This window comes from Mauremys reevesii, linkage group 7, assembly GCF_016161935.1.
Source record: "Mauremys reevesii isolate NIE-2019 linkage group 7, ASM1616193v1, whole genome shotgun sequence".
Lineage (NCBI taxonomy): Eukaryota > Metazoa > Chordata > Testudines > Geoemydidae > Mauremys > Mauremys reevesii.
The window spans coordinates 92,807,562-92,826,027 of NC_052629.1; the positions used below are offsets into that span (position 1 = coordinate 92,807,562).

Genomic DNA, 18,466 nt, shown 5'->3' on the forward strand with positions numbered 1-18,466 from the left:
TTATACTGTTGAATCATATTTATCCTGTGATCCACTATGACCTCAGATCCCTTTCCGCAGTACTCCTTCCTAGGCAGTCATTTCCCATTTTGTACGTGTGCAACTGATTGTTCCTTTTTAAGTGGAGTACTTTGCATTTGTCCTTATTGAATGTCATCCTACTCACTTCAGACCATTTCTCCAGTTTGTCCAGATAATTTTGAATTTTAATCCTACCTTCCAAAGCACTTGCAACCCCTCCCAGGTTGGTATAGTCCACAAACTTTATAAACGTGTATTCTCTATGCCATTAGCTACATCACTGATAAAGATATTGAACAGAACTGGACCCAGGACCGATCCCTGCAGGACCCCACTCGTTATGCCCTCCCAGCTTGACTGTGAACTGCTGAGAACTACTCTCAGGGAACGGTTTCCAACCAGTTATGCACCACCTTATAGTAGCTCCATCTAGGACCTAGGCTGTATTTCTCTAGCTGGTTTATGAGAGAGTCATGCAAAACAGTATCAAAAGCCTTACTAAAAATATACCACATCTACTGCTTCCCCCCTCTCCGCAAGGCTTGTTACACTGTCAAAGAAAGCTATAGGTTGATTTGACATACTTTTTTCTTGACAAATCCATGCTGTTACTTATCACCTTCTCTTTTATTAGTGTAGAAAAACATCTTGAATGAAGTTCCAATGTCTGTCAATTTACCAACTAGTTTCCCACTTAAGAGACTGTCTCTAAACATAGTGATACAAGTGATATTGTCTGGATGCCAATTTCTAAATTCATTCAGAATGTACTGCATAAAACAAATTACATTATTGTGAAAAACTAAAAATAATTTCTAGTGTACATATCTTATTAACATAGATGTACCAATTTTATAAGTTGAAAATTTTAATTGTGGATAAGTAATTGTACATAGTTCATTAAGCAAAGCAAGCATAATGTGGTCCACAGATCCCCAGTGTGTACCAACTACATCACAAAAAATAAAATTTAGGGTTATTACCATTAATTGCAGACATGCTCAGAATTTACGGCCATGAAGAGATGCATTCACAACTGCGTACTAAGCACCACAGATTTGAACGTCTAAAGGCATCTTTAGACTAAGTAGTGTTATGTGCCATGGTGCATGCACCAGGTCTTCATCTATTTAAGGTTACATGCAGATAGTACCCATAGTACACCAAGATAGCACAGGGCAAGAGGGGGAGAGGGATAGCTCAGTGGTTTGAGCACTGGCCTGCTAAACCCAGAGTTGTGAGTTCAATACTTGAGGGAACCATTTAGGGATCTCAGGCAAAAATCTGTCTGGGGATTGGTCCTGCTTTGAGCAGGGGGTTGGACTAGATGACCTCCTGAGGTCCCTTCCAACCCTGATATTCTATGAAATCTTTTGTTGGAAATCAGTAACAACAAAGACTCCACAACTGTCTTACCAAAATGGACATATGACCTAGTATAGGGGTTCTCAACCTTTTTCTTTCTGAGGCCCCCCCAGCATGCTATAAAACCTCCACAGCCCACCTGTGTCACAACTGATGTTCTGCATATAAAAGCCAGGGCCAGCGTTAGGAGGTAGCAAACAGGGCAATTGTTTGGGCCCCCATGAAACTAAACTGCTCAGGCTTCAGCCAGGGCTCAGGGCCTTGGGCTTCAGCCCTATGCAGTGGGGCTTCAACTTTCTGCCTTGGCCCCAGTGAGTCTGATGCTGGCCCTGCTTGACGGACCCCCTGAAACCTGCTCGTGGCCCCCTGTTGAGAACCAATGATCTAGTATAAACCTGAACATATGAATTAGTCTGAATTACCTTTTCACTCCAAGCAAGGGGCAAGGCACAATGCTAGGGCAGAACAACGAAGTTTTCAGCGCTACTCTCTGTGCTGTATCTGTTCTGTAGATGAGGGCCATCAGTCACTTTCTAGAATTGTTAATCCTTGCATAAACTCTAAACTTCACTGCATGACTACATTTCCCTAAAGTTATAAAATTGCAAAAACTGTAAGTTGAGTAGGGTTTTATATTTTATCTATTAGAACTCTAATATATAATGCTTTGGGGTGTTTTTCCACTGTGGAGTTGAAGAGAGGAGATTCTCATGTATCAGGATCTCACAATGCATCATTTTTCTTTTTAGGGAACAATGAAGAAGTGTGGGGTAAAAAAACCTGCCAGTAGTGGGGTTTTTTTGTTTTTTAGAAAAATGGCTAGAGTACACAGATATATTGTCAGCCACAGTGACTCAACAAAGTACAACTTTTCTGTCAGTAACCTTCAAGCCTTCCCTGTACTCACAGGATACTGAAAAAGGTTCTGCTCATGAGTAAGTATTTCAAAATATGTAAAGTGTTACTGAAATGATCTTATCCATTACTTACTTCACAGCACCTCCATTGCCTTCATCATTGTCAGAGGAAGATGATGTAGAAGAGGCAGGAAAATAGGTTGAATCCACATGATTGGGGCTCCCACTCTGAGCTGGGTTTATTGGAGAGGATCGTTCATACAATGGAGTATGTTTTCCTTCATGAGGAATGTTACTGTAGTTGTTCTGCTCAGAAAGACTTTTCCCACCTCCTTCCAAGGTGATGGCTGGCTCCGCGAGATTATATGGGTATGGACCCGGACCTTGGGCTCCACCCTGACTGGACATCTGTGGGGCCTAATACAATTTTTTTTTTTAAACAAAGGTAATAACAAAAAGATTGATGTTATAATATGAATTCTGTTATTTAAATACTTTTTTTTTTTAAACGTCTTGAGTTCAGCCTTCCAGACTGCTCACGAGAAATGCTTTCATTGGAGTCTACCAAGTCACTGCAGTTACAAGATGAGATTTATCAATCAACTCTGATTGTGAAAAGCAGGCTAGGTTTTTATCTCCTTATCTAGATTTTCATGAATCTAGCAGACCACATTTCTAATAGTTATTAAGTCAAGAAAATACTTGCCACAGGTTTTGCTTGTAGAGAGGTCTGTGGAATGTTGAGCATCTGAGAAGGAACATACGGTGGCACTATCCCAGGCATCCCAAACTGATTTGGTCTGGCTGTTTAATTAGCAAATGGGGAAAAAGGAGTGGAAATAAAAATGGGAAAACACACAATAGTACTCATTTTATATACGCATCCCCACACATGCAGTCTGGTCAAAGCGCAGTTGTCCAATGTGTGTTTTAAGTAACGAATCTATATGTTTAAAAAAAACAAACAAAAAAAAACCCCTGAGTTTTACGCTTGACCGTGTTATTTTGTTTATTTATATATTTTGCCCTTAGTTTATTTGTTCTTGTTTTATTCCCGTGTGTCTATTTTTACCATTCTAAGCTCATTTCTGCTTTTTTATTATATAATTCTCCAACTCTGTAGTTTGTCAAGTCAATTTTAACTTGTTTTGGTTTCTCTCTATTTTGATTCCATTTCTCTCTCTCATCATTCTGCCTACTTTTATTCTCCAAATCCCATCACATCCAGAACTCAATCCACACAACCCTTCAGTGAAAGTGGCTTGACATTCTCAACATACTGCATTTTCACTAGAATACAGTAAAAGTAGTGGAACTTGAAGTTTTAAGTTTCTAGACACTAACTATAAGAATATTTGCTGTCCAACAAGCATTCAAAAGAGAAAAAAACACTGTCAGCCAGTAGCAGCATGCTGTCTTTGTTAAGAAGGAACAATCTTATTTACATCTTCCTCAGAAAGATGCAAGGTAGTTAGTATACTGTAATATGAAAACTATCTGGAGATCACCTGCTTCCTCTCCTTAGAGCTTCCCTTGCACTCACTACCTTCTCTCCATACCAACCTGGGCTTGCAACCAACCCAACGTGGATTGGTTAATTAGGGTTAGCAGAACAGGAAAATCAGTGACAATAACTGTAATTGCGAGTTGAGATGGCACCAACTGACAGACTGAAAAACACTCAGCTATTTTAACCCTAATGCAGGTCTTGGGGGACTTAAAACAGGCTCTGTCTCAGATGAGTTACTGTTCAGGAGCCCAAGAGTGGCGAGAAGTCCAAAAGTAGTGGCAACCCAGAGGGCAGGATGGAGACCACAGTGCCAGGGTGTTAACTGCACAAGGAAGAAGGAATGAAGGTAGATAAATGGGGACAGAGCCAAGTCAGGGTTGCAAGGAAGAGTTGTAGTAGCATGTGACTGCCAATGCCATTCAGCCTGCAGCACCAAGAGATAAAAAAATGTACAACATATCTGAGCTCAAGTAAACTTCTGAGTACCTGACTCTGCAACCTTAACATACTTTTAATCTAGCCCTTCATTTATAACAAAGGATATACAGTAAGCTGGGAGGAAACTGTTTTCCAAGTTACTACAATAGTTTGGTCACATTTAGCATTTGCATATTCAAGCTCTGGTGGTAACAGTTAACTTAAAATATGAACTACCATGTCTGTGAAACATGTAATTTCAATGTTTTTATTTCCTCATGTATACAATGGAGGAATCGCTCTCAGAAAAAACTTGGGAGAAGCAAGAACTCTGTTTTGTGAAAAAAGTATAGTACACCTATTTTCCTGCTGAAGTTGCTGACCAGTTTTCACTTGTTAATTGTTTAAGTATCCAGATTCCCAACACAGAAATTAATTAGGCACTGTTTAGGATGAAAGACAATTGATGTTGTTGATATAATGGAAACTCAATTTGGGGAAATGAGCTCAACCTATCTGTTTACCCTATTTTAAAAGAAATGAAACCACTGCAGTGAATACTGGGTTTTTAAAGGTAATTTGATAAAAAAAAATAGAGGTAATGAATATAAAGACAACCTCCTCAACATCACTATATTTTATTTAGGATTATCTCTGTCAGTTTTCTTATAAACAGACTTTTGTTACTTACCTAGGTAATGTGGTGGATGAAATGGCATAGGTTTATTAGTTGCTGAATAATATGCAACTGCTCTCTTAAATCGAGTAACTTTGTCTTCTGTTCTAGACTAAAATAAAAAGTAAAACAGGCTTTGTAAACAAATATACCCATGTGACCTATACATCATGGTATAATATTTTAACATGCTTATCTGTGCTACATCATATAAAAATAAATTTAATATCTATGGATCAACAGACTAACATCTTACTATGGCACACTGGTACAGAGAATTATTTTTAATAATCATCATGGTGATTGAGTGGATATAAAATCCACTTTTATTAACAATCACCATAGGAACAAAGCATATTTCAAGCTTAGAAAAGCAAACTTTATAAGAGTGGGCTCATAATGACAATGAACATAAATAAAGCTAAAAGGCAAGGTGGAAAAAATGTGTGTCATTTCAGTAATCATGTACCCAACTGTTAAGTGGAGACAAGGAAAGTGTATTTCTTTTCAAAACTGCTGAATACTAAGTTTTGACAATCAAGACATTATATATATACACACACACAAGAAATATAAACTTTATTTGTTCTCAGCAAAGATCCACAACACAATTTTAGCTGAACCAAACCCATGTATTTTTGTGTCAGCCCTACTTTACCTGTGAGTGTTGAAAAACATCTTTTGCTATGGCATCCAAATCAGTGGTGTCCTGAATATTGCGGACGTAGTCAGCTACAGCCTTGATCACTACATCACAAGGTGGTAAAACTAACTGGTGTGCACGTACCTATGAAAACACATACTTGTTAACATCCAATAGGCTTAAGTAACTCCGAAAAAGCTCCAAGACATTTCAGCTTTGTAGTTGGGGACTAGTCTGACGGTCCACTATAAATATATAAAACACAAATTCCAAGCTACAGGGCAGATTAAGAGTGTGTGGATTTCGACTTTTCTGCAGACTTTTTTTCACCTTTGTGTTGTAAGGATAACCTTCCAAATTTGTAGTGATACAACAATACTCTGGGGGGGGGGGTATTAATTGTCCCATACAATTCCATTAAATATTAGCTCTAAAACAATGACAAACGTAAAATGTCAACAATTGCTAACTATTTTACTGCTTAACATTTTAGAACAAATGCCCAGCTAGTGCACTTTACGCATTATAGTTACATTCATTTGAAAGATCTCTCAAAGGAACGTGGTTTCAAGTCTTTAAAAATGCTCATTTAATTTTGACAAGGTTTGGTACTCAATTTAGGAGTCTAAGAGGGACAAGCAAGAAAAAGCCTGGAGGGGTAGGAAGATCTCCTTGGGTACAGGAACTGAAACACAAAAAGAGAAAAAAAAGATCTCAGGGGTGTGTATTTCTTGTTAAGACAAGACTGAAATAAATCCGTATTTTATTTCAATCCACTCTAAAAAAATTTAATATTTTGCAGGGTTTTTAAAATAAGTTTGCAGAGAGTTTTCCCTGAAATCTTCGGAACATTTAATCAAATCTGGAGAGAAGAAAAGTCCACAGAATTTGATAAAACTCCCCACTGATTTCAAGTGGTCTTGCTGACTGCCTAAAATATATGGAAAACAGAAATATGACCATTCACTTTTAATTTCTGAAGACTGAATAGATTCTTTTAATATTTTTGTTCCTGCTGTGTATATCACAGTGAGCCTCCAATGGTGGCTGGGATCCTGTAAGTGCTACTATAATACAAATAATCCCAAAAAACGCAATCACCAAAAGTTTAGACTTAGTACACAAATGACTGGATGGGATAAAGGACATTCAATATTCCTAAAGGCAAAGGGAATTTTATTTCTTAATTACAAGGAATGAAAATTCATGTTACCAGTTCTTAAAAATACAGGTGTGAAGCAAGATATAGCTATTAGTATGACGACTAATTCAGAATTCAAAAAACAAGTTGAAACACTAAATAATAAATTGTGAGCCACCCATTTACCAACTGGTTGATGCGCCTAAGATTGTTCTGAAGAATTCGTCAGGCAATGCTAAGGCCTTGATCCTGTAAAGACTTTGTTCATGTGCTTGACTTCAGGAATGTATGTGAGGTTCTGCAAGTGTGTGTGGGGGGAGGCTAAGTGATTTATTAGCCCAGTATATTTCAGCAGTCAGTTTCCCTCCTAGAAACTACACATTTACCTTAAAAAAAAACCTTTAAAAAAAAACCCTCTATTTCTGACAGTAGACAGAGAGAAAATTTTAAAAGCAGCCAGACTCTCATAATCCTTAATATCAAGAGTCCTGTATTGCAATATACCTGTACTATAATCTTCACATGCAGCTTGGTATCACAAACTGGATTCCAGGTGAAGGTAAAGACAAAGGATTTTTAATCAAATTATGTTGTACATAAAAGTGAGTAAAGAGATGTGTTTGGCTGTCTAAAGTTCTCTCTCTCAGGTGCGCGCACATGCAGTCTGAAGGGGAGCACAGGATCTAGTCCAAGAGGCGAGTATAGCTGAACCACTCGGCAATAGCAATCATAATGTACTTCAGTGTAACATCTTTGTACAGTGGAAATACCAAAGAAACCCACCATAGTAGCATTTAACTTCAAAAAGGGGGACACAAAAATGAAGCTAGTTAAACAGAAATTAAAAGGAACAGTCAAAAGAGTGACATGCCTGCAAGCTGCCAGGAAACTATTTAAAAACACCACAATAGGGGTGTATACCCCAAACAAAAAAACCCACAGGAAGATAACCAATTTTTTAAAGGGCTCTAGAGGTGATCCTGGCAATTATAGGACTGTAAGAATAACTTTGGTACCAGAAAAATTGGTTGAAACTAGAGTAAAGAACAGAATTGTCACACACACAGATGAACATATATTGGGGAAGAGTCAACACGGCATTTGTAAAGAGAAATCATGCCTCTCAAATTATTACTATTCTTTGAGGTTGCCAACAAATATATGGACATGGGTGATCCAATGGATATATGTACTAGAACTTTCAGAAAGCCTTCAACAGGGTCCCTTATCAAAGGCTCTTAAGCAAAGTAAGGAGTTATGCGATAAAAGGGAAGGCCCTCTCATGGATCAGCAACTAGTTAAAAGATAGGAAACAAAGGGTAGGAATAAACTGTTGTTTATCACAATGCAAAGTGATAAACAGCAGGGTCCACCAAGCATCTGTATAGGGCCCAATGCTGTTCAACTTGTTCATAAATTGTCTGGAAAAGGCAGTTTACAGTGAGGTGATAAAGTTAGCAGACGAGATTAAATTATACAAGATAGTTAAGCCCAAAGCTGACTGCAAAGAGTTACAAAGGGATTGCAGAAAACTGAGTGACTGAGCAACAAAATGGCAGATGAAATTCAATGTTGATAAGTGCAAAATACTGCACATTGGAAAGCATAATCCCAACTACGCACACAAAATGATGGGTCTAAATTAGCTGTTGCCACTCAAGGAAGATCTTGGAGCATTGTGGAGAGTTCTCTGAAAACATCTGCTCACTATGCAGCAGCAGTCAAAAAAGCTAACAGAATATTAGGAACCATTAGGTAAGGTATAGACAATAACACAGAAAATATCATCGTGCCACTATATAAATCCACAGTATGCCCACACCTTGAATACTGTGTGCAGTTATGATTGCTCTATCTCAAAAAAGATACAGACACTCTCCTGGTTATGCAAGACCCAATTTACGCAAATTCGCACTTATGGAAAAAGTTCCATAAGCCAGAAATAGGATTTTCGAGTTGCCGAAATGTTTGCGTAACATACGGATATACGTTTCCGACTTATGCAAAATTCGAGTTATGCAAGGCTTTCTGGAACGGAACAATTGCGTAAGTCGGGAGAGGGGGCGTCTGTATTAGAATTAGAACAAAGAATGGCAACAAAAATAATCAGGAATATGGAACAGCTTCCATATGAGGAGAGAATAAAAAGACTGGGACTGTTCATCTTAGAAAAGAGAAGATTATGGTGGGGGGGGAGGATATGATAGAGGTCTCTAAAATCATTAATGGTTTGGAGAAAGCAAATATGGAAGTGTTATTTACCCCCTTCACACAACACACGAACCAGGGGTCACCCAATTAAATGAATAGGCTGCAAGTTTAAAACAAACAGAAGGAAGTACTTCACACAATGCACAGTGTTAACTCATTGCCAGGGATGTTGTGAAGGCCCAAAGTATAATAGGGTTTAAAAGAGAACTGGGTAAGTTCACGGAGCATAGTTCCATCAATGGATATTAGCCAAGATGGTCAGGAACATGACCCCATGTTCTCGACACCTCTAAACCTCTGGCTGTCAGAAGCTCGGACTGAATGACAGGGGATGGATCACTCTGCAATTGCCCTGTTCATTCTCTCTAATGCATCTGGCACTGGCAATTGTTGCAAGACAGGATACTGGGCTAGATGGACCATTCCTCTGACCCAATATGGCTAGTCTTATGTTCTTATAATATACTTTCACACATACATGTGGGAAGCTGACATTGTTCATAGATTAATAGACTTTAAGGCCAGAAGGAATCATCATGTTCATCTAGTCTGACCTCCTGCACACTGTAGGCCACAGATCCTCACCCATCCACTCCTGTAAGAGAACCCTAACTGCTGGCTGAGTTACTGAAAGTCCTCAAATCACGGTTTAAAGACTTCAAGTTACAGAGAATTCACCATTTACACTAGTTGCAACCTGCAAGTGACCCGTGCCCTATGCTGCAGAGGAAGGCAAAAATCTCTCAGGGTCTCTGGCAAAATTCCCTCCTTATCCCAAATATGGCAATCATTTAGACCCTGAGCATTTGGGCAAAACCCACATTGCTGAACCACGCTAGACTAATAAATCACTTTCGCTCCAATTTTGCAAGGATTTATAGAACCACAGAATTTAGATGCTTAAAGTTAAAAACTGGATAGAGAGGAAGGTGCTTTGAATTACCAATTGCCACTATCTCATTTGCAAACTGGTGTGGTTTCTTTCTACTCCATTTAGACAGCTCAATGCAAACACAACTGGCTGCTCTTCCTGCACATTTAGTTGTCCTAATGTATTCTGAAAAACATGGTTGGGCACTTGACCAAACAATTCAGAACTGGAGAATTTGTGATCTGTTTTGTAACTGTTTGAATGCCTCCCTATGTCTGTGATCCTAATGCCTGGGAATGTTATTTTCAACCATTCCTTTGAAAAAAATGTGCACGACTCCCATATTCTCTAGCTTTTTGATTAGGTAAGGGACATTTGCTCAACAGATGGTCCCTCTCTTTGAAGTTTGCTACTTGGGTCATAAGGACCATAGATTTGTCTCTGGCCCATGCTGATGGAAGCTCTTCATGGAACTTGCAAAATAGAGTAGGAGACTGCTCCAAGCCTTCTCATCGAAAAAAAAGACTCCCCACTGACTTCAACAGGTACTGGATCAGGCCCTCAGGGCATACTGAAATCCAGTTCCATGAGAACTTTGGTTCCAAGAGGTCTGAGAAGCCAAGAGTAGCTTCAGATTGTGCAGCAAAAGATCCTCTCTCTGAATGAAAAAACCAAAGAAGAGATGGTAATATCACCACCCCATGTAGCTCCTCTTCCACAATACAGGTCAGTCGCAACTTACGTGCATTTAACATGTGCAATTTCAGCTTTACGCTGTAGGGCCGGAGTCAGGGGTGGCCTCAAGCGGAAGAGGCGTGGCCTCAAGATTTAAAGGTCCTGGGGCACCAGCTGTGGCTGGGAGTCCCAGGGCCTTTAAATCACCCAGGGGGCTCCCAGCTGCAGAGGTGGCTGGTAGCCCCTGGGGCGAACTAAAGGGCCCGAGGCTCCAGCCACCATGGAGCTCCGGGCCCTTTAAATGCCAGCCCCCGCCCGGCTGCCAAAGCTGCGGGCGGGATTTAAAGGGCTCCTCCGGGCTCCCCGCCGCAGCGGGAAGCCCGGTGGAGCCTTTTAAATCCCGCCCACAGCTCCGGCGGCCGGGCCAGGGCGGCATTTAAAGGGCTCCTCCGGGCTCCCTGCCATGGCAGGAAGCCCGGTGGAGCCTTTTAAATCCCGCCCACAACCCCGGTGGCCGGACCAGGGCGGCATATAAAGGGCTCCTCCGGGCTCCCTGCCACGGCGGAAAGCCCGGTGGAGCCCTTTAAATCCCTCCCGCAGCTCCGGCGGCCGGGCTGGGGCAGCATTTAAAGGGCTCCTCTGGGCTGCACAGGGAGCCCGGAGGAGCCCTTCAAATGCCGCCCTGGCCCAGCCACCGGAATTTTAAAGGGCTTGGGGATGTAATTTTGAGTATACACGGGTTTTCACTTTACGCGCTAACCGCAGAACGGAACCCCCGCGTAAGATAAGACTTGCCTGTATCTAAGGGTAGCAATAATGTCAAGAGTTCAGTGGAAACAGGGCAGAAAGCTTCTGTTCCTCTGTCATACCAAGGGAAAAGTTTCTGGGCTGTATTGGTCTGCTCATCTCCTTTGCATCATTCAGGTGTCACAAAGTGAGAAAACTAGCAAAGCTTCCCAGCTGGTGAGTTCCCTGACGTAGAGGAGCCACAAACAGGTGTAGAAATTGGATAGTTGGCTACTACATCAACCTTCACAGGCATAAGGGCATGGGTTAAGTAGATTGCACTCTGGAAATTCCCAGGGGCAAGCCCTTGGGGACCTCTGTTCACACACACACACACACACACACATGTATGTGGGAGAACTTTAGGACAACCAACCTTTGGGGACCAGTGCAAGCTGGTAGAGTTTAGAGCAGCCATTAGTCTACTCTAAAATCTGCCAAGACCCTGGGTCAGGAAATCAGGGAGTTATGATCAACTCTCTATTGGTCGTCCCCCCCTTCACTGCACCTTGCAGAAACTCTGTGTAGCACAGAATGAACTTTCATCTCTGGTTAGGGCTGGGTAATCACCCCTAATGTAGAGTGGAAGATCATCTTCTCTGGCAAAATTACTCTGCTTGGTTCTAGTCTCAGTTCTACCCTTGGAGTCAAAGAGAATCCCTGCCCACCTCCCACTCCTCGCAGCTCCATCTTCAATTCAGCCAAGTCTTGAGGATTAAAATCCTTAAATAATAAACTCATGGTTGTCGCTCTCATGGCTTCTGAATAACCCTCCTGGACTAAACAAATGAAATTAGGAGGCAGTTACAACCAGCTAGTCAAATCATATTAATGCTTTCTAATTAAAAAAAAATGGAAGCGAGTTTCACTCCAAACATCCCTACATAGATGTTGTCTCCATTTCAGATTAAACGACAAGGTAACAATTACTAACACACCCATGTCAACATCTGTAGTATTAAGAGTCACTGAACAGTAAATACTACTAATCTTGAAAGGATTTGCCCCAGAATTTTGAACTCCGCTCCCCCGCCTTTTTTTTTTTTTTAAGTACCATTACAGCAAAACTAATGCACATTCACCAACCTGTATACGCAAACAAAAGGTTGGATGTATCTATAACTTGAATTCCCCTCTATTCTCTGTATTTCATTCTAGTGTAAGTGCAAACATGGTGAAGAGTGGTTAAATATTTGATATACACGAGGATAAACTTGGAACACAAACTGTTCATGGGAGTCTGATGCTGGAATCAGAATGGCACCTCTGCCGACAAAACAGGGATTCAGAAGCATTTGTAATACATTGATGCCATCTACTGGATACCAGAGGAAAAGCAGTTCTGAACCCAAGAACTAAAAACTGACACCTGAAAAACAGATTTGGTAATAGAACCAATCAAAATGAAAATATGTAACCCTTCTCCAACACCCACAACAAAAACCTGAGAAAAGATTAACCATGTTCTCCAGCTGAGCCCAGTAGAGGCGGGTTGCTGTGATTGGAAAAAGCTACACAAGCTCCCAAGAGCTTTCCCAACATAATCCACTCCAGACCCAAAAGCAGAACACAAAAAGCTGTGAACCAACCAAAGTTATTGTAGTCCTTTATGGCACCAACTGTACTAATCGCTAAATTGGACACTTTTTATTTTATGCTAACTACTTGAGTTCAGCACATCTGTTGTCCTCATTCTCATGAGAAATGAGGGATACGGAGGAGCATGTTTTAAATTATTTAAATTATTGCTTAAACTGACATCCATTTTTCTGCAATGTTGCCTTACAAATCCATTAGGCTGAGTGAAAGCAAGTGATCCATCTTTAATTCTATATAACTTCCAGAACACAGTAATATTTAATAAACTTCAAGTAGCCAGGTTTGTGAGGAGAGAGGGCACAGAATGTAAGTATACAAGCATCCCGTTCAGACTCCGGAAATATCTAGTTCACAACAGTGGGCATGCTCAGAAGCTTAACACAAGAACCTCAACTGTGTAGTCATTCTGATGAGTAATTTGTTAACAAGTACTGAGAACTGCAGGACAGTTACTGTACCTCACAAACAGCTCACATGACCATTTTAACTGTCAAAATGAGAGCCCTTTATAAATACATACTGCAAATTTAGAGACGCCTGCAGATATCTGGATTTTATTTTAACAACCATCCAGTCTATGTACGGGGACAGGAAACAGTTACTCATACAGAGTGAATCTAATATTTCAACAGCTTTTAAGAAAGCAATTTGAGAACAAAAATTCAGATCTCTCTCAAAATTAAATATAAATAAAAGCTGTTTCCTGATCTTAGCAAAAAAGATCAAGTTGCTTTGTTATGTACACCAAGAACCTTTTAAACCATCAATGTCATTTTCATTAGAATGTAAACTCTGAAATTTTCCATTTTAAGATAAACTGTAAGACTTCTAAATACAAAGTTTATTAATAAGTACATTTAAAGAATAGACTAGTTGAGAAGTTAGTAAACAGTAGAAGCAAAGAAAAATTAGGGAATGGTCTTAGCAGCAAAAAAATTAAAAATTGTAAGTGGTTTAATACAAACTTATTTTTTATGATACTCTCAGCGTGTTTCAAAACAAAGTCATAAGCCTTGAAATCATAATTTACTGAATATTCATCAAGTGGTTTCTTCTCACCCAGATAAGGTCTCCTAAACAGGAGATATAAGGGAAAGAGGTTTTAAATGGAAAATATTTGGGAAAGGTCCTGGTTTCTTTTCCAATTGAAAACATAAAAGTTCACACAAGAACGGCCATACTGGCTCAGAACCAAAGGTCCATCTAGCCTTGTGTCCTGTCTTCCAGCAGTGGCCAATGCCAGGTGCCATAGCAGGAATGAACAGAACAGTTAATCATCAAGTGATCCATCCCGTCGCCCATTCCCAATTCCTGGCAAAATCCCTGGCCATCCATGGACCTACTCTCCATGAATTTAACTACTGCATATACTCATTCACAAGCTGAATTTTTTTAGTAAAAAAGGGAAGCATCAGAGAAGGGGGTTGGCTTATGAACGAGTTTAGAGAGGGAGAGGTGAGACAGCCCCTCCCCCCAACAGAGGGAGCAAGGAGAGGCAGCACAGCCAGCAGAGCCAGAAGGGAAGAGGCGGGGCCAGAGTCTCTCCGCCCGAAGCAGCTGCAGCTCCGGGGCTGGCAGGTTGTGGCCGCGCCGCCTGGTCTGGAGCAGGCTGCAGCCAGGCCAAAGACATCTCTGCCCTGGCCTGCCCCAGGTAAGGTGGGAAGGGATGGGATGGGGAGAGTGTGGGGATCCCGGGCTAGGGGTGGGGGGTGGTCACAGGGGTTACTCCCTAGACCCCCAGCTTCTCTCTCCCCTCAAAAAAAAATTTCACCACCAGTTGCTGTCCTGGCCCATCAGGGTAAGGCAGCTTGCGGGCTGGGACACTTTGTTTACTTAGATTTACCTCCGTGCCTGTGGATGCTTGAGTTAAACAAACCGTCTTGGCCCGCCAGCAGCTTATCCTGATGGCCCGGGAGCCAAAGTTTGCCAACCAACCTCTGAATTACAGGGTCAGCTTATGAGTGTGTCATAAAAATTTTCCATTTTTACTTATCCATCTGGGGGGGGCGGTGTTGGCTTATAAACGAACCGGTTTATGATGGAGTTATTTTTTGAACCCTGTTATAGTCTTGGCCTTCACAACATGGAGGGGAGGGATAGCTCAGTGGTTTGAGCATTGGCCTGCTAAACCCAGGGTTGTGAGTTCAATCCTTAAGGGGGCCATTTGGGGATTTAGTTGGGTCTTGGTCCTGCTTTGAGCAGGGAGTTGGACTAGATGATCTCCTGATACCAAGTTGGGAGGTATTGCCAATTCGGAAAAGGATCGGGATATCCTCCAGGGAGATTTGGATGACCTTGTAAACTGGAGTATTAGTAACAGGATGAAATTCAATAGTGAGAAGTGTAAGGTTATGCATTTAGGGATGACTAACAAGAATTTTAGTTATAAGCTGGGGACGCACCAGTTGGAAGTAACGGAGGAGGAGAAGGACCTAGGAGTCCTGGTTGATCCTAGGATGACTATGAGTAGGCAATGTGATGTGGCCGTTAAAAAAGCTAATGCGGTCTTGGGATGCATTAGGCGAGGTATTTCTAGTAGGGATAAGGAGGTGCTAGTCCCATTATATAAGGCGTTGGTGAGACCTCATTTGGAGTATTGTGTGCAGTTTTGGTCTCCCATGTTTAAGAAGGATGAACTCAAACTGGAACGGGTACAAAGAAGGGCCACTAGAATGATCCGAGGAATGGAAGGCCTGTCGTATGAAAGGAGACTTGAGGAGCTCGGTTTGTTTTCCTTAACCAAAAGAAGGATAAGAGGAGATATGATTGCACTCTTTAAATATATCAGAGGGATAAATACCAGGGAAGGAGAGGAATTATTTCAGCTCAGTGCTAATGTGGACACGAGGACAAACGGATATAAATTGTCAGTCAGGAAATTCAGGCTTGAAATTAGACGAAGGTTTCTAACCATCAGGGGAGTGCAATACTGGAACAGCCTACCGAGGGAAACAGTGGGGGTGAAGGACCTCCATGACTTTAAGATTAAGCTAGATAAGTTTATGGAGGAGATGGTATGATAGGATAACGGGCTTAGTCAATAGGTCAATTAAGTGCCGCACTGAAGTAAATAGTCCAATGGGTCAATGATATGATATAACCTTTTTCAAGAGGGTATGGCTGGAGAGTCTTGCCCGCATGCTCGGGGTTCAGCTGACCGCCATATTTGGGGTCGGGAAGGAATTTTCCTCCAGGGAAGATTGGCAGTGGCCCTGGAGGTTTTTCGCCTTCCTCCGAAGCATGGGGCAGGGGTCGCTTGCTAAAGGAGTGGGTGGATCGGCTTATGTGGCCTGCATCTAGCAGGAGGTCAGACTAGATGATCATAATGGTCCCTTCTGATCTTGAATTCTATGATTCTATGATTCTAACTCTAATAATCTATGATTTAACATCCTCTGGCAAAGAGTTTCACAGGTTGACTGTGCATCCTATGAAAAAATATTTCCTTTTGTTTGTTTTAAACCTTTTGCCTATTAATTTCATTTGGTGATCCCTAGTTCTTATGTTATGAGAAGGAGTAAATAACATTTCCTTATTTACTTTCTCCACACCAGTCATGATTTCATATTACCCCTTAACTCTTTTCCAAAGAGAAAACTCCCGGTTTTATTAATCTCTCCTCATCTCCTCTTCACATTCCAGATTTGAAGAGAAAAGGAAAGTGCTCTATTGGTACATTTTGGAAAGATTAAGAAGGGCAAGGAAACTAATCCTACATACACATTTTGTCAGAAATTGAGCCAGAATTCATCACCACAAGTCCTGCAGCCATAAGATAAAAATGCATTACATCAGCATAAGATACACTTTATCCAAAAATAGTACCACAATATTTCCAATGTAACTACAGTACTCTGATAATATTGTGGAAGGTAGTGACTTCACATCTGGAGACTTGTAGTTCAGAAGCAGAACTCTAATCCTGGAACAGGTTTAATTTTCATCCTCTATCTGAAATCCATAAAAGTCCACAAAGGAAAGTTTCAGCATTTACTCTGTTGCTGCTGCAGAAGACAGGTATTTAACTTAATTTTATTCTAAAACTATTGGATGAAAGGAATTCAAACACTACCCAGGACAATGGTACCAGAAAACAATAAAACCACGAGCTAAACCTGAATTTAATGTTAATGGGAATTATTTGTGGTAAATAATGGTATGAAACCAAATAAATGGTCAGAGTAGCTAATATCACATCATATATAAGTGATGGAACTACAGCAAAAATTTAGTGTCATGAGAAGTAAGTGCAGAGCAAATAATACTCCACAAAACACAAGGCCCAGGTACAAGATTCTGTGATAAAGAGTAAGCTAATAAGCCATCTTTTGGAGGGGCTGAAAAACCAAAATCCTAATTACTTGTAGTAATTAATGATTCCATTGAACTTTTGTAAGGCTAGGGATGTTAATCTGTGCCTAGGCCTGAATTCATATTCTACCTATTTAAGTCCTCATATCGTTTCAACTGGATTCAGAAGTCTTCACCTCCTGAACTACTGTTCAGTGTTCATGTGTTATGTTTCACTACAGCAGGGGTCAGCAACCTTTCAGAAGTGGTGTGACAAGTCTTCATTTATTCACTGTAATTTAAGGTTTTGCGTGCCAGTAATACATTTTAACATAGAAAGAGACCTTCTAAAAATAAGTCTAATATATAACTAAACTATTGTTGTATGTAAAGTAAATAAGGTTTTAAAAATGTTTAAGAAGCTTCATTTAAAATTAAATTAAAATGCAGAGTCTCCTGGACTGGTGGCCAGGACCCAGCCAGTGTGAGTGCCACTGAAAATCAGCTTGAGTGCCACCTTCGGCTCACATGCCATAGGTTGCCTACCCCTGCACTACAGCAATCCATTTGAATGGCAGGTGAGCAATGTATATGCACTTTACTTTTTAAGCCTAAAAATAAAAATTCTTTGCTTGCGTTTACAACCAAATGGGTCCCAGAACATGTTCTAGGTACATGCTGAGCACCCATGAAGCACATGGGTGCTCAGCATGTCTTCAGCACCTCATGTCTTCAGCACCACTCTCTAACGGTACACCTACACTGCAGGGACTATACAGCTAGGACAGCATAACCTCGTAGCGCAGATACAGCCCACACCAATTAAAGGGTTTTGTCCATCCACGTAAGAGCTCCACCACCCAAAGTGACAGTAGCTATGTTGACAGAATTATTCTCCTGTGGTCCTAGCTGCAGTTACACTGGGGTTTAGGTCAGCATAGCTACATTGCTCAAGGGCGTGGAGTTTTCACACCCATCACTGATGTAACTATGGGCTTGTCTACACTACCGTGCGGGGTCAATCTAAGATACGCAACTTCAGCTACTTGAATAGCATAGCTGAAGTCGACATACTTAGATCTGCTTACCACAGTGTCTTCACTGCAGTAAGTCGACAGCTGATGCTCTCCCATTGACTCCAGTTGCGCTCCTTGTTCTGGTGGAGTACCGGAGTCGACGGGAGAGCACTCAGCAGTCGATTTATCGCATCTATACTAGACGCGATAAATCGACCCCGGCTGGATCGATCATTACCCGCCAATCCAGTGGGTTGTGTAGACAAGCCCTATATCAGCCTAAAATTTAAGTGTAGACCAGGCCTAACTGACAGGAAGTTTACTCAGCCTGATTTCAGAGGTGAGAATAAGTGTCCTTTTCCTGAAGAGAAGGAAAAGGAGTGAGAAG

General features: G+C 41.1%; 1 protein-coding gene across 4 annotated transcripts in view; it reads right to left on the reverse strand.

Annotated features, from left to right (window-relative positions):
• FAM120A (family with sequence similarity 120A) overlaps positions 1-18,466 on the reverse strand; it is a 181,472-nt gene that overhangs the window by 82,174 nt on the left and 80,832 nt on the right. For all 4 annotated transcript variants that reach the window (XM_039547166.1, XM_039547164.1, XM_039547163.1 and 1 more), the window contains exons 4-7: positions 5,505-5,633; positions 4,862-4,958; positions 2,950-3,047; positions 2,377-2,660 (exon numbers count right to left, since the gene is read on the reverse strand). In XM_039547166.1, the coding sequence (XP_039403100.1) occupies positions 2,377-2,660; positions 2,950-3,047; positions 4,862-4,958; positions 5,505-5,633 (608 nt within the window). The remainder of the gene's footprint in view (positions 1-2,376; positions 2,661-2,949; positions 3,048-4,861; positions 4,959-5,504; positions 5,634-18,466) is intronic.